A 15,506-nucleotide genomic window follows, 5' to 3' on the forward strand; every position below is an offset into this window, starting at 1 on the left:
CTCTTTTGGGGGATTTTTGTGATTTAATCTTTCTGGAGTTCAATTCTGAAAAAATTTAGAGTGTTCCATTAGTTGAGGTATGTCAACCTTCTTCTGAGACAATGCTTTACATCTGAGCTGATTTGTTGGGCAGTGAAAGTAAGGGCTGGCTAATACCCGTTTCAGTTCTGTATTCTAATGAAAAAAGAAAAGCGTTATTCCAGACTTCCCTGCCACACAGAAAATAAATGCAACACCATTCACTTTTTAATCCATTCTCTATTTGATACAGTACTAGCCAAAGATAACAAAAACTATAGCCTTTAAAGAGATGTTTGGTAGTGCACTCTATCATTTTTTAGCTTCTTGTGTGTGTGTGTCTACATACACACTCTCACACATTATATATATATATACTTATATATAAAAAGTTTATATATATATATGCACACACATTATGTATGTGCATATATACATGTAACAATCAGGGAGAAAGGAGTTTTGTTCAAATTTAAGTGATACAGTACTTTTAAACCCCTTGACAATAAAAGGTGGGGGAAGTTCCACTGCTGTTCCCAAGCTGAGCAAGGGGTGAGTTTATATAGGATTTTAAATGGGCATATGCTGTTTGCCCTGATGTCCAAGAAATACAATTCCAGTGTCAATGGGCATCTCATCAGAACTCATCAATTTTCCTCTGCAGGTATTTTAACATTGAGTCCATCCCTTGTGCTGAGCCCCAGATTTTCTTCAAAACTTCACACTCCTTTTCATTTGCTTGTTCTAAGTCCACCTTCATGATATTACGTACTAAAGCTTTGGATTCTTCAAGTACCTAGGTGAATAGAGAAGAGAGTTTGTTCGGTATTACAGGAGAACAGAGCAACTTGTGTGCTCACAGTTTTTTTTTTTTTTTTTTTTTTTTACAAAGCCTGAAATTTAATCTTTTATCACTTATCAATCTTTTCATATACTATAACCCTATGGATTCTTGCTCAGTCATACACAGTTTCCTTTACCTTATACCAACACAACTTAATAAAGCACAAAAATACAAGCCATTATGAAAATAATAACCATAAATACGCATACATATACGTGGTTTTATATTGGTAACTAGAGAAAACGCCAACTCCACTTTGGTGAAGGCCAACTATAAAACTAGTAACCAAAACTGCTCTAATAACCAGGCATACATTGACGCTTAAATAATAGTATCTAAAATAGACCAAAAAAAATAGTCTTAAGTTTGCTTCTTCACTTAGAAGACTATTATTCTGTTTCAAAGTCTAGCATTTCTAATGCACAGAACAGTTGATTTGTACTTTCTCTTCCCATAAAAAAGCATCAAATTTTGGTAGTTCCAGCTGTCATGCAACTGCCATTAGCACACAAAACCATGAATGCCTATGCATCATTGGTAAAACTGTAAGTTCAGCCTAATGACAAAGGCTGCATTTTTCTATGTTTACAAATATTTCTTTAAGTTACCAATTTCCTTATTAATTTAAATCACAACTCAAGATACCATTTCTATTCAGTTCTCAGGGCAACTGTTTCTTTATGTTAATTAGGGTAAGCTGGATTTATATGCCATACCATTTATACTTAAATTAAACACAAAGTATATTTTTAAGGAGTCCAATGTTATGTTCTTAACCACAATATATTAACACATATGATAAAGAGAAGTCAGATACCTTTTAAAAAAAAACAAAAAAAACACAAAACAAGATATGTTCAAATGTTAAAAGGCATTAATATTTCTAAAATGTGGTCCTCATGTCATGAAACTTTTTTTTAAGGAGAACATGATGATATAAGTCTAATAATAGATTAATTTTAATTTATCTAATTATAAAAAGCCTTATTGTTAGAAAATAAAGGGTACTTACAACTGAATTACATGCAACAAGTTCCTTAATTCGAACCATTACTTCTTGTGTGAATGTTCCTGGCCAAAACACTTGAGAGACGAGTCCTTTGGCACAAGCTTCCTGCGCAGTCAACTTCCTCCCACTGAACAACATTTCATTGGCCTGAAGGGATAAAAAGTTACTTCTGGTATGAAATGTAATGAGACAAAACTCTTTAAAAGAAAAATGCTCAAAACAAATAAGGAAAATGCCTGCACTATTTTTGAAGTACTTCGATTATGGCTCTTCCAACTTTTAATTATTAAAGATAAAGACTTGCCTACAGATGATCTGGTCAATGCTGTTGACTATACTACTTCAATAGTTATAAAAATACAGACGCCTGTGATTAGGCATGAAAAGCGTAAACATCTTTTGTCATTTCCTAGTCATGAGTGTTGATAAGCTCCAGCTTTCTTGGAGTATTTCAGAGTTGATTAACTATATATGTAAGAATATGTTACAATGCCTGGCAGTCCTGTAAAGTGATACTGAAGTCGCTTGCCTTTTAGTTGTAGCAACTAAATCCTTCCTAAAAAGTCTACATTATCTGTAAGTTAGAGAGATAAGCCAGTTTTGGTAGTAGACCTCCTGGGAACCGACAGTCTTGGAAGGAACACAAAGTTAAATATTTTGCAGCTTTTTTTTTTTTCTTTCAATAATGAATATTTTTGAAGTCTAATTATACGGTTTATTTTGAGCGCATCTCAAATGTCTCCAGCACCATAGTATTTCATTTATGATGCAGCATTTGAAATAGCTGGCACATCTTAGAGTTCAACGTACAAAACCCACTTAAGTGAACAGGATATAATCCAATTTCTGTTCAAATTCATTGAAAATATTCCCATTTATTTAGAAGTTCAATAGTGAACTAAAATTCTTTCTAAATAGCAGCCTTACTAAAAACCAAAACCAACCAACCAAAAAAAAAGAAAAAAGAAAAAACCCACCCACCTATTTAAGACCTTACACACAGTTTAAAAGCATTAATAAAAGGTATGGAATAGAGTAATACATTGTATGCAGTTATCTCTAGGTCTGTAAATTGTTTTGATTTGCAATCACACTCTTCACTATTTAACAGCTTCCCTGTTAAAATATCACCCTGCAACCATTTATGCTTATGCTTTAATTCTACCTTTTTTGACATTACATAAACACCTAAACTTTTTGTTTGCCTTGGCATTTGCACAGGAAGAGCCAGTGAAGGATTAAAAACTCAGAGCAATTGTCAACCTTGAAAAATCAGTTTTACTGTTTTTTTAAATGACTGATTTACATTGAAAATATGATAAAGCTATCAGTGGACACTTGGAATATGGGGAATGAGGCTGTTAGAGAAATCTAAGCACTCAGCTGTCCTATTACGTGCCCCTTTGTAATGAAATACAAAACCTGCATTCTAGTGGCAGTTTGGTTACTGACTCCTAGTCCATTAGAGGCTTGTATAAAGAGGTTGTTTTTTTAGAATTTTTAAAAGTAACATTTATTACATCTTCCATAACTTAATATGGAGAATTGTGATTCCCAGTTATTATTATTATTTAAAAGTCAAACCAAAGGCATAAGTTATATATCCCTGTAGTTATACTTTCTCTGAAAGGTTCCAGCAAACAGAAGTATCACAACTATGTCTTCTACTTTTCCAAATTATTTATGAACGATACTGACTTGAAACACTAGCCAAAGATCAGTGATCTATACAAGTTAGACTGAAAAATAAGAATAGATTTTCGTACGGAAATTGAGAAAAAAATCCAAAATAATTTCAAAAGATGCTTGGTATTGATGATCAAAACATGAAGTCAATCTATTGGGGGTTAGGAAACTCAGAAATTTTAAGTTCGCTGGTGAGTTATATTTTCTTCACAAGCATCTTTGGTAATGAGGTTAAAAAAATTAATACTATAAAACCTTTTTTTTTTTTCCTAAGACTCATTTCTCCTGAATGTGAAAACAACAAACACTAGTGGTGCAGTTATCTGATTTCTGCAAGCTGTAATGCAGCGTTAGCAGAAAACCTTACATGAAATGAGCACTCTCATTAGTGTTTTCAGCTGACAGATTTTGAAGGGGAATGTTTCACTTTTGATCTACATACAGCGTATGCCGGAGACCCACTACTAAACAAGTTTTAGAGGGCATGATTAGATGACTATCTGTGGTGAGATTTAACACATTTGTTGCTTACTTTCCAAGAAATATAATACAGCAACAGAAATGAAGATGATAAAAATAATTAATATCACATTCTCATTACCAACTCTTATTTTCTATTTAGTTTGTCTTTCTCCTTCCACTGTGAAATCCTCATGCTTCACTAGGACACCCACTGGTCTCAGTTTCCCTCTTTTACAGCAAGTGCCTTGAGGTTCATGTGCAACCTCCCATGCAAGCCCACAGGCCCTTGCTGCCACGGAGCACCTCAGCTCTCCCATGCTCCCACTACAGTTGAGAAGCAGCTGGTCTCTACAGTGCTCAAGATCCTGGCTCTGATGTAAACTATACACACTAGGAAACGTGAATCCCTCATGACTGACAGAAAAGCTTAAGTCATACTGCCACGCATGCTAAAGACTGACACAAAAACCCAGCATGTGAAACTTGATCACACAGCTCCTGTGCTTTATGGCCAAGACCAAAAAAAACAAAAAACAAAAAAAAAAAAAAAAAAAAAACCACAAAACAAAACAAAACAAACAAACAAAAAAAAAAAAAAACACACAGCAAGAGCTCCACAGCACATACGCATTAACACAGCTCCCAAAACAGCCTGCACAATCTCTATTATAGATTACTTTCAGAACTCAAAAGCAAAGTTTAAGAATCCTTCTGAGATTCCTGGTATTCCCAGTATAGAGTCAGTTTTGAATCCTGAGGTCTGGGCTTTAAATTTCCCGCAGTAATGAACTTTATGTCAAACATGTTCTGTGAAAAAAAAAGCTCCATGACAGACTGCTCAACAACCAAGATCGACTCAGTCAGGAAAGGTATTTCCAACAAGCTTGCCACTGAACATTTCTACATAGTTGCTGCTTATAAGAAGAACACACTGAAACTGACTTAAAGCATGGGACTTTCTCTAACACATTTATAGGTAGCACTGGAAGCTTTACATATAAGTCTTTAACAATGAGAGCACTCACAAAGGCGCATGAAAGAGTATGCTAGGGAAGAGCTTCTTGTGTTTTCATACAAATTCTGAAGAAAGCAAAAGTAACAACCACAAATCTCTAAAGGACAGGGATGGATGGAACGGATGGATGAATGGATGAATGAATGGATGGATGGCCAAATAAAAAGGGAAAGGAACAATCAGTAGTTTGTAGCACACTAAGATATTAAAGACACTCTTACAACTATTAATCTGTTTCAATTACCTTCTTCAATTACCTTGTCTTCTATACTAAATCTAGACATCACACAATTAGTTTTAAGATCTGTTCAAACTGATGCTTTTAATATATCAAAATCGTATTTTTAAATCAATAAATGCCTATAGGGAAAAACTGGATTTTATTATAAACTATTATTTAGGAACAAACACATAGCTGCAAGCACTTGTTTCATACTGTTACTATTCAGTTTCAATTAGAATGGGATGTAGGTCTCAGCTTTCAAGGAATGCAGCATAAAAATAGTAAACAACATTAAAATAATGTAGGTAAGAGATTTTTAAATAGCTTTTTTGTTACATTTAATTCTTTCATCTAATTGGAAAGTGAGAAAAAAGAGAAACTTAAATAACACGTGGCTTATAGCTTCAGCAACAATGCAAAGCATAACCAGTTACTTCAACCCAGAATTACTGTAAATACAGAGTACAAAACTAAAACAAATCACAAGGATGATTTGGACTGAGCATTACCTGCATAACATGCTCATGTTAAGTATCAGAAGAGGTCTACAAAGAAGGGAAGTTCAACACAACTTCTTGAGCATAATGGGTGCATGAAAGCTGAACTGACTATTTTGCAAACTAGCACGAGACTGCTGATAGCTGGCGGTACAGGGCCTGCTATGTAAGTGCAAACCAGCCCGCTCTCTGCTGCGCTCCTTGATGCTGTACTGAGTGCAGGACACTGGTGGCTGGGCCTCACAAGGCACCAGCAGGGAACAAGTATCCAGGCATGCATCTTCCCCTTCTTCCACTGTCAGGGCTGAAGGGGGCCCAGGACGTGGGATTAGGTCCCACGCCTTCTGGTTTGTGCACTCACTTGTAAACTAAGTTGTAACAGCATGGAGCTGAGTAAGTACTGGTTTCTCATGAAAGATTCTCAGGAGAGAAAGAAAAATAAAAGACAGCACAGCAAAGGTTAAAAGGTCTTGAAATCACTCTGGATAAATTTTCACAATGGCATTGTGAGGCTGTCGTCCCCTACCCTGCAAGCTACTTACAGAAGCCAGGCCCATTATCCGGGGGAATGTAAGGGATGAACATCCATCTGGACTTTGTCCAAAAGTAGTGTACGGTGTCTGAAACCAAGCCTTCTCATTAGCCCAAACCACATCACACAGAGGCAATATAGATGCTCCAAGTCCAATGGCTGGGCCATTTACTGCTACAATAATAGGTTTCTTAAACTGAATAAAAGTATTCACAAAATTCCTGAAGAGGAAAAAAAACAAACATGCACTCATATTAAAAGCAAAATATGGCAGTCCTTGAGAACTCAGTAGTAATTCATCTCTGCAGTAATATCATTTTCAAAACCAACCTGATAATAGCCTGCCCTGACATGACTTGGGAAGAGCAGTGCATGTTGTCTACCTAGACCTCAGAAAGGCTTTCATTGGTGCCTCCATAAAACCCTCATAAGGAAGCTGATGGAGTATGGACTCAATGAGCAGATGGTGAGGTGGACTGGAAACTGGCTGAATGACTGGGCCCAGCAGGTGGTGATCAGTGGAACAAAGTCTGCTTGGAGGTCAGTTACCAGTGGTGTATCCTGGGAGTGCGTACTTAGTCCAGTCCGTTCAGCATCTTCATTCATGATCTGGACAGTGGGTTTAGCATAACCTCAGCAATTTTGTTGACGACAAAAAACTGGGAGGAGCAGCTGGTATGCTAAAATGTTATGCTGCCATCCAGAGGAACCTCTACAGGCTGGAGAAATGGGCTGACGGGAGCCTCTCCCGTCTTGGAAGTGCCAAGTCCTACACCTGAGAAACAGCCCCAGGCACTGGTGTATACTGGGGGGCAACCAGAAGAAAAGCAGCCTGGCAGGAAAGGACCTGGTGGCCCTGGTGGACACCAGGTCGAGCACTTGCCTTGTGGCAAAGGAGGCTAATGGTATCATGTGCTGCGTGAGGAGGAACTTCACCAGCAGGTCAAGGGAGGTGATCCATCCCCCTTGCTCAGCACTGGGATATTGTGCTCTGTTCTGTGCTCCCCAGTAAAAGAGAGATGTGAGTATACATGACAGGGTCCAACGGAGGGCCACAAATCTGATTAAGGGACTGCAGCAAATCTATGAGGAAAGGCTGAGAGCTGGGACTGTTGAGCCTGGAGAAGAGAAGGCTTGCGGTGGGGTGGATCTTATTGATATGTACAAACACCTGAAGGGAGGGTGCAAAGAGGACAGAGCCAGACTATTCTCAGTGGTGCTCAGCACCAGGACAAGAAGCCATGGGTATGAACTAAAACACAGGAGGTACCATCCAACCATCAGGGAACACTTCTTTACTGGCAGTGTGACTGAGCACAGGCACAGATTACCAGTGAGGTTATGGAGTTTCCTTCCTTGATACAGAAGCATTTGTGGTATATTCCTGTGCCTGTATGGATACTTAAGTGTTTCTCTGCTCTGAAACACTAAATATCTTTGAGATATTCTTAGTAAAAATACAGACATGAAACATGGATGGGAGAATTTCAGCACTTCAAAAGAAAGATGCTGACATTTCTTAGCTAGCAGCTATCACATATAATGATAAAATTGTACATGTTTAGTGCAAGTACATGACTCTTAAATTCTGAGGTCTGTATAGAATACATTGTACATCATACAGTTGAGTCAGCACCTGTGAAGCAATCCTGTGCTCTGAACGACAGGTGAATTTTCATTTTAGTTTTAGATGCTGAATGTAGGGTTCTTACTTAAAAAAAAAAAAAAAAGGATTTACTCATAATTTTAAAGTTCAGAGACATATTGGTAACTACTGAACGTAGGTCTCTGAAGGAGTGTTAGTATTCTGGAAACGTGCAAGAGCTATTCCAAGATCTCAAGCCTTCAAAAGCAGAGTGTTCAAATTATAATCTGCTTCCTTGTACTTATCCATACATTTCTTCTGTAAACATTCTTCTAGTTCGTAGTAGCTCAGCTCATTTTATTTAAACATTAGGTTTGGAACCTAGCACTGGGATGATGTTCACTACTATTAGTCTAATTCTGTGAAATATCCATCATTTCACTGCTCTGTAGGCACTGTATCTTTACTCGTTCAGTGCACATCTTTTGTCTTGTGTGTTAAATTAGTTTTCCAGAAACTCCATGGCTGTTTAAGTCTTTTAAAATTGGTTTCAACTGGAGAAATATTATCATAATGCCAGTTTTCATAGTAAAATTTTAATGGTATAAATAGTGATGCATGAAATGACAACCCAAATAGAAATGGCCAGGGAGCATGAAGAAGTGCTGCACACTTATCACATAGCAGGTGAACATCTGAGGTCTTGTTGAATTAGAGACTTTTGAAATAGAAAAGATAAAGCAAGCCAGACTACACAATGAAAAATACCTATTCAGATGATTGAAGATAGCTTTACATACCTAATAGCTTCTGCCATCTTAGTGCTTTCCTTTTTTCTATCATCTGTTAAGCGTCGTATAAAATAAATAAAATCAAGACCACAGCAGAAAATGCTACCAACTGCACTAAACAGCACGAGTTTACTGTCATCTGCAGCTGCTGTGTTCAGTGCACTTTGGACTTCCTTCATTACCTGAAAAATCAAAAAATCATTAGAATCCTTTCATTATATCATTAAAAAGTAGCATACTGTTCTTTCCCCTCCACCATGAGAGATCTCAGTCTTCTACATCCTTAATTTTCCTCAGGATCCATTCAACCACGATATTAGAAAAGTTAATTTCTTTTCGTTATTCAAATATTAGAAAGTAAAACAGAAACAAAACAAAAACCAAGTGACCAAAAAAAACCACCCCAAACCAAAAAACCCCACCAGTATTAGAAGCTTTACATTTTGGAATTACATTACATTAGAAGCTTACCATGTAATTATGGTAAGATAACGAAAACATTAAGAAAAGATCTATTAGATGTTATCTGTAACTACAGAATTCATTCAGCATTTCTGTAATTTGGACAGCAGATGGCATATGCAACCAGTTCAGAAAAAAAGAAACTTAATTCAGGCTAAAGTTTGTTTCAAGTTACACTTGACAAATTGCCACACTTATTATAAAATAAGACAATCCATCAAAATATTCAGATAACGTAGCTAAATAAATTCATCAGAATTATACTAGAATTCAGTTGGATGTATAATATCTTACAAACAAAAAATCTAAGTGCCATTTTGCATACGCTCGTACCTGAATAAATGGTACAAATAAGGCAAATAAGAGATTTATAATTCTTCCTGTACCCTTACCCCCCAAAATCAGAATTGTTCTGACCTCTGGATTTAGTGAATTATTTTCCGATGATTTTGTTGATAGCAAAATGTGTGTGAATCCATCTTGTTTCCTAACAACAATGTCTCTGTACCGGTATGCGCTCTCCGTTTGTCGCACACTGAAACGTAGCCTTTTATCAAAAGGTTGATCTCTCCTGTCATCAATAAACCTCCGTTTGCTGGCTGTCACTCCTGTTACAGAAGTCTGTATGTTGGTTGTACCATTGGCTGCTAATGCTTCCATAAAGGTGGATGTACCTGTAAAATAGTTTAAACAGTAACCTTCCATTAATAACATCTTAATTAGTTCAGCAGTTCCAAGATCCCTATTAGCATGAAAACATGCTAGTCATTATTAAGAACACACATAAATATGAAACTCCCATGGAAGTCAATGCAACATTACAGAAATATACACAGTGCACAGAGCAAAAGTAAAGTGGTAAAGGGATCTAGGCAAATGAATTGTATGTTTGTGAGAAAAGAAGCAAAGCAGACCAAGAAATAAATTTCCTTTTAGAAAGGAGGGAAAAGTTTCCTAAATGTTCCTAATACCAACACGCTTCAGTAGGTTTCTACTTGTTTAAAAAAAAAAAAAAATTAAAAAAATCACACAATGTACTAATGCTCTACTTATTCATTTTCCAACATTTTTAAGTGGTCCGACAGCATCAAGATCACAAAAAGAAAGCAAATGTCTTTTGTTTCAAAAACCACAAAAAATAATGAATGGAAGAAAATGACACCTGCAGCAAGTCAGATAAAGATCTTGATTGACAAGATCATATAAAGCATGGTAGTCTTTAAAGGAAGACAAAAATAAAGACTATATTGCTTTGGGAAGGAATCAAAACCCATGCAGTGATGGATATTTTAATGGATTCATAGACAATGAGATATTTCTCAAGTCTAAACAATTTTGCTATTAAAACTGGCAAATAGAGGATAGAGCATTATGTCTTTCTGGTCCTTTTCCCAGTAACTTAAATAGACAGAATTTGAAGGAATGCAAGTAAACAGGCCATTCTTCATAACACAGAAGGGACAGGTTTTTCTATAATCCACATTAGAGACATAATATCAAAAAATTAGCATTCATAAGAGAAAGTAAGAGAACATCTTGGATCTATTATCCATCTGTATGTTAAACTTTTAATGTAAACTATCCATAAAGTTTGTCAGATCAAAGTAATCGAGTGTGCATGAGGAATGGAATTAAAAATGTTGGAAAAATGCATCACAGGCCAAGATACAGGAGGTTTGAAAGTCTTTTGCTGAAAACAGAAGCCTAAGTCTACGTTAAAATCTTCTGGATACCTTCAGTCCTTATCTCATAGATATTCCAGAACATCATGCATAAAATGTCTTTTAAAAAGCAGAGTTAAAACACATTTAATTAGCCACCTATTTACATGTCACTGGTGGATTTTGCTTCATTCTTCATTAACTTTCTGAAGAAGATAGATTTGGAACATTCTAATATGTGATACTATAATTACCTCTTTATTTTTTTTGTTTCTACAAGATACTTGAACCACTTGTTGGACCAGTGAAGGTGTTAAAAGACTCACCTAAATAATTTGAGTCTCCACATTTTGACTATATTCAAAAGTTGCTTAATTTTACCCGTATGAAGTGGGATATATAATCTTAAGACTACTGAAATTAAACTTTAGAACACTGTACATTTTTCTATCTGTATTACAGAAAATGCTTTCAACTATAAGTTTTAATTTTAGAAGTTCCTAAATAAATACACCTGATTGTGATTGTTCTAATTAATTAGGTAGGTTGCCTGCCAAAGAAGCTATGAAATAAGGTTTTATTTTACTTTTTGAAATCTTTTTTGTCATATGAGTAATTTAATTCTCTTACCACAACACTTTTTGTAAGGATAGACAATTAAGATTTTTCAATTGTTTAAAGTGAAAGGAGTAAGAAGCTGAATTCAGCTTGCAATCATCCTTAGAGAGAATAGATGTGAACAAAAGGAAACAGAAAAAAAAAATATTTTATAATATCACAGAAGATTCATGTTTATTCCTGAATTTTCACGTCTTATCAAATTGCCTTTTTTAATTTCAGCAGAATAAAAAAAATAATAAATTAATGCAGACCAAATGTAAAATTGATGAGGGATGCTTTAGATACCTTACCCTTATAAGCTACACTGTATGGATTACACCCCTTTAAAAGGATTCCCTTCAAAGGGAATTTGCAGGAACAACACTGCTGCCCCACGTTTCTTTAGGAAACTGAGATGAAATCGCATCACTATCCACAACGGTTTGTTTTTCCATATGAGCATTATATTAATACAACTGAAATATCATCTAATTTCTAAACTTTGATATAAGATCTTCTTGCTTCTGTCCTAGCCGTCATGAAAAAAGTGGAGAACCCAGAGAGCACAATAGACTAGACTAAGCCAAAAAAAAGGCAAACCACCACCACCAAAAAAAAGCCAAGCTAATAAACTTGCATAAGAACTTTGAGTAGATCTTTGCGCACAACTCACCCAGCTAAAGACAGACTCAAATAGCAGAAAATTACTTTTGAGTTTTAACAGGCAATGGTTATATGCTTCCTGAGAGGCAAAACGTTTGGCAAGATGGACCAAAATGTAAACACCACACTTCTCATGCTTATTGAATTGGCAAGAGACATTTTAGCTTTTTTATATAAATTTTATCCACACTTGTCAATAGTTAGTTTCCAACCACAAACAAGGGACAGCTGCAAGGCAGTGGAAGAAGTCTCCTCCATCTCATCTTGTAAACACACTTTTAGGACAATTAGACCGAAACCAAAAGCCTGTCTGCTTTAGAAACAGCACTTCTGCACAGGGAGATTTAGCCAGCTCTTACGAGTTAGAGCATGGCATCCCCAGAGTTAAAACAAAGTCATCAGTATTTGTTACTAGCATTGTATGTTCGTGATGATCTACACCTTGAAGTGTAGGGGGCTGTTTCTTTGGCATCCAGTCCTTGAAAGTGAAGAAACAACCCAGGGATGTAAAGCAGAGCTTCATGATAAATATAAACAGGGAAGGGTTACATCACCGGGCAGTCTTGGGCATGTGTTGCAGCAAACGTGGATGAAAATAAAAAACATACCACAGAGAAGTAAATGTATTTCCATATATTTCCACAGGTGATAATTTTGCATTGGGGTTACTTATTTTCAAGTTAATTAGAACTATATTTTATAATTTTATAATGTGTATTTCATAACAAAACAAAAAGAAGTTCTCCATTTTAATGTTTTTGTAGAAGATAGCAAATCAAAGACAAACAAAGCACCATGACCCTCCCCTTAAAAAAAAAAAAAAAAAAAAAAAAGCTTGAAAGAAAGCAATTTATCCTGGATATCATCAACTAATGCAGAACAATGTTTGTTTAAAAAATAAGAAGCTCATAGTTACAAAAATAATCAACACAATGTGATCATCTTAAAGGTGAAGACATAGTACTGGTGCTTAAACCTTCAGCATACAGATGCAAAATTAAATTAGCAGTACTCGGGTTTTGTGGCTGTTGATCAAAACCTGGTAACAGTCACCATTTTCATGCAGCACTCTTAGAAGAAAAAGGTGGGCGGGTGAGGCTACGGGTAACAGATAAAAAACTGATCTTAGCCAAAAGGAAGAAATACACAAAATATAGGAGCTGAAAAAGGGGAAAACAGCTACGGTGTCACCCCATCCCACTGGCAGAAGACAACAATAACACAGATAAAAGCCATCTCCCCAAAATATGAAGGGGGTAACAATCAAAATGCATTACTGTTACTGTCTCACAAATTCTTGAGAAGTTTGGTTTAGTTCACATAGCCTGACACAGTGCTATTTCAGATGCCTGAGGAATGAGCATAGAAAGATGGGAGGTGTGAACAATGCCAACTATTTTCCTCAACTCCAGCCACTGCAAATTTACAGATTCCTAAAATTTTTATGTCCACAGTCATAGGGTGCACCCAAAGCCATTAATTCAAAGTCTCACCTCCCATGAAACTGTCCAATTTACTTTTGAAGCCACTCCAGTTTTGTCTTTCAAAAGGAGTTCTGGCAGTAAGTTCTGCAAGTTTTGTTTTTTTTTTTTTTTTTTTTTTTTTTTTTTTTTTAATTCCTTCATCCTGTGAGCACATCCCTTCTCCAAACTGATCAATCTCTATCCACTTACCCTCTCTTCTTCCAGAAGTCATTCCAAGGCCCTTTTCCTCTGTACACCTTTTTCTCTTCTGCTAAATCTTGAAACAAATTGGCACACAATGTTCAAGATGGGGATTGTATAATGCAACATATTCAAGCCTCCTCTTTTGTCTTCAGTCCTTTTCTAAGATAATTTCTACTTTATTTTATTTTAAGCTAGCACTGAGAAAATGTTTGTAGGAAAACACCCAAAACAAATCCAAGGACCTTTTCCGGAGCAGTGCCACGTAGTCAAGAACCAGCCATTAGTTTTATGTTTTGGTAGAGGCAGAGTTTTTGTACGGAATTCTGTTTTGGCCCCCCTCATTACTTGGGATGCATCTGCACAGCAAGTAATCTCTCATTTTAATCATGCAATCACTCAGTATTTTGAGATGTGTCTACAGCGATCTTAGTGAGCTTCAGGGACCTTCACACCTTTCCTGTACAGTAATGCACCAACCACTTCCTCTCCTAATCTAAGTAACAAAATGGTTAATAAGAAGCACCCACTGAATCAGCAAATGAACTAACACCAGCAACAATAATTTCTTGAACTGTTAACTGCAAAAATAATACTGTAATTTTAACTGATTTCAACTCAAGTATGGGAGAGGGAAAAGTAAGATCAGCAAAACTGATTTTAAAAACAAAAACACACAAAAAACAGTGCTGGAAGTTGCATTTTATGCCAACAAATAATGTCCTTTCTATACTTGCACTGTTTTGTACTCCCCATATGTACAAATGACCAGACTTCATATCAGTTGTCCAGCACAGGTTGCCTCGTGTTCCCTTTTTGCCCACAAGCAGTGGTTTCTTGTCACACATTCATAGGTACTAGCAAACTGTAACTGTAAATACTGCTAAGCTTTCACAGTTTTAACCCTGCAGTACATCAAGTATTTCACATGAGACTCTAACCCCAGACAGTGATACTGCAATGCGAACTTAATAAACAACAGCTTCCAGTAATTTTTCCACCTCTGCTTCAGCAATTACAAAGGAAATATTTGCAGTGTATTGGCACAGATTATAGAAATTCAAAACGAGTTCTAAAAAACTATCAAAACCGTATGTGCTCCAAAGAGCTACTCTATACCTGTACCATTTTTTAATTTTTTTGACCAATTATATATATTCGCAGCATTTACATTTTGGCATCAAGTAACAGTTGCAGCATCCTCCAAATATTTGTAAGAAGAAAATAACTCAATTTGTTGTGCCTTTCACCTAAAATACTGTTTTGTACCATGCTTCTGAAAAAGTGTTCAGAAGGTGTCTGTCACTTACAAAGGAAAGGTTCACTTCACATAAATCCTTCCAGGAGACAGCGTTACACTGACGCAGTGCACAAACCAGCCGTTTTTACCAACACTACTCTGCACAACCCCAGCATTAGAACAGGCAGCCTCAGACATGACCGGGAGGGGAAACAGTGGGACCTGGTCAAATGATGGGCTGCTGGTCACTGCCATCCCCTGCCACCGGGGCTGAAACCTCCTCAAACTCATGGTGTTGGGGGGAGAAGTGGGGATGTGCAGTCACTTTATCTTTTCAAATAAATTTAGCCACTTCTTGATTCTGTTGTAGGGAAGTAATTACATAAGGAATCACATATTCCTCAGCCACCTCAGGTTTCTGCAAATTTGTCAGCTGTCCATACATGAAGATTGCATGTTTTAGGCACAGCCTACTTGGTGAATTACTGTGGTGATTCTTGTGAAGCATCTGCAACAGGTAACTATAAGTTAGCAGTAGAGAGAAACAATCCTTC

The 15,506-nt window shown here is 36.5% G+C and overlaps 1 protein-coding gene across 4 annotated transcripts in view; it reads right to left on the bottom strand.

The window, feature by feature from the left end:
* Positions 1-228: 228 nt before the first annotated feature.
* The window catches only part of CDYL (chromodomain Y like), a 102,096-nt gene continuing 86,818 nt past the window's right edge, over positions 229-15,506 (bottom strand). For all 4 annotated transcript variants that reach the window (XM_084508243.1, XM_084508245.1, XM_084508246.1 and 1 more), the window contains 5 exons: positions 9,542-9,798; positions 8,672-8,844; positions 6,297-6,507; positions 1,875-2,018; positions 229-814 (listed from right to left, as the gene is read on the bottom strand). In XM_084508243.1, coding sequence (XP_084364369.1) covers positions 656-814; positions 1,875-2,018; positions 6,297-6,507; positions 8,672-8,844; positions 9,542-9,798 — 944 coding nt within the window. In that variant the 3' untranslated portion in view covers positions 229-655. The remainder of the gene's footprint in view (positions 815-1,874; positions 2,019-6,296; positions 6,508-8,671; positions 8,845-9,541; positions 9,799-15,506) is intronic.

This window comes from Aythya ferina, assembly GCF_964211825.1.
Source record: "Aythya ferina genome assembly, chromosome: 2".
Classification (NCBI taxonomy): Eukaryota; Metazoa; Chordata; class Aves; order Anseriformes; family Anatidae; genus Aythya; species Aythya ferina.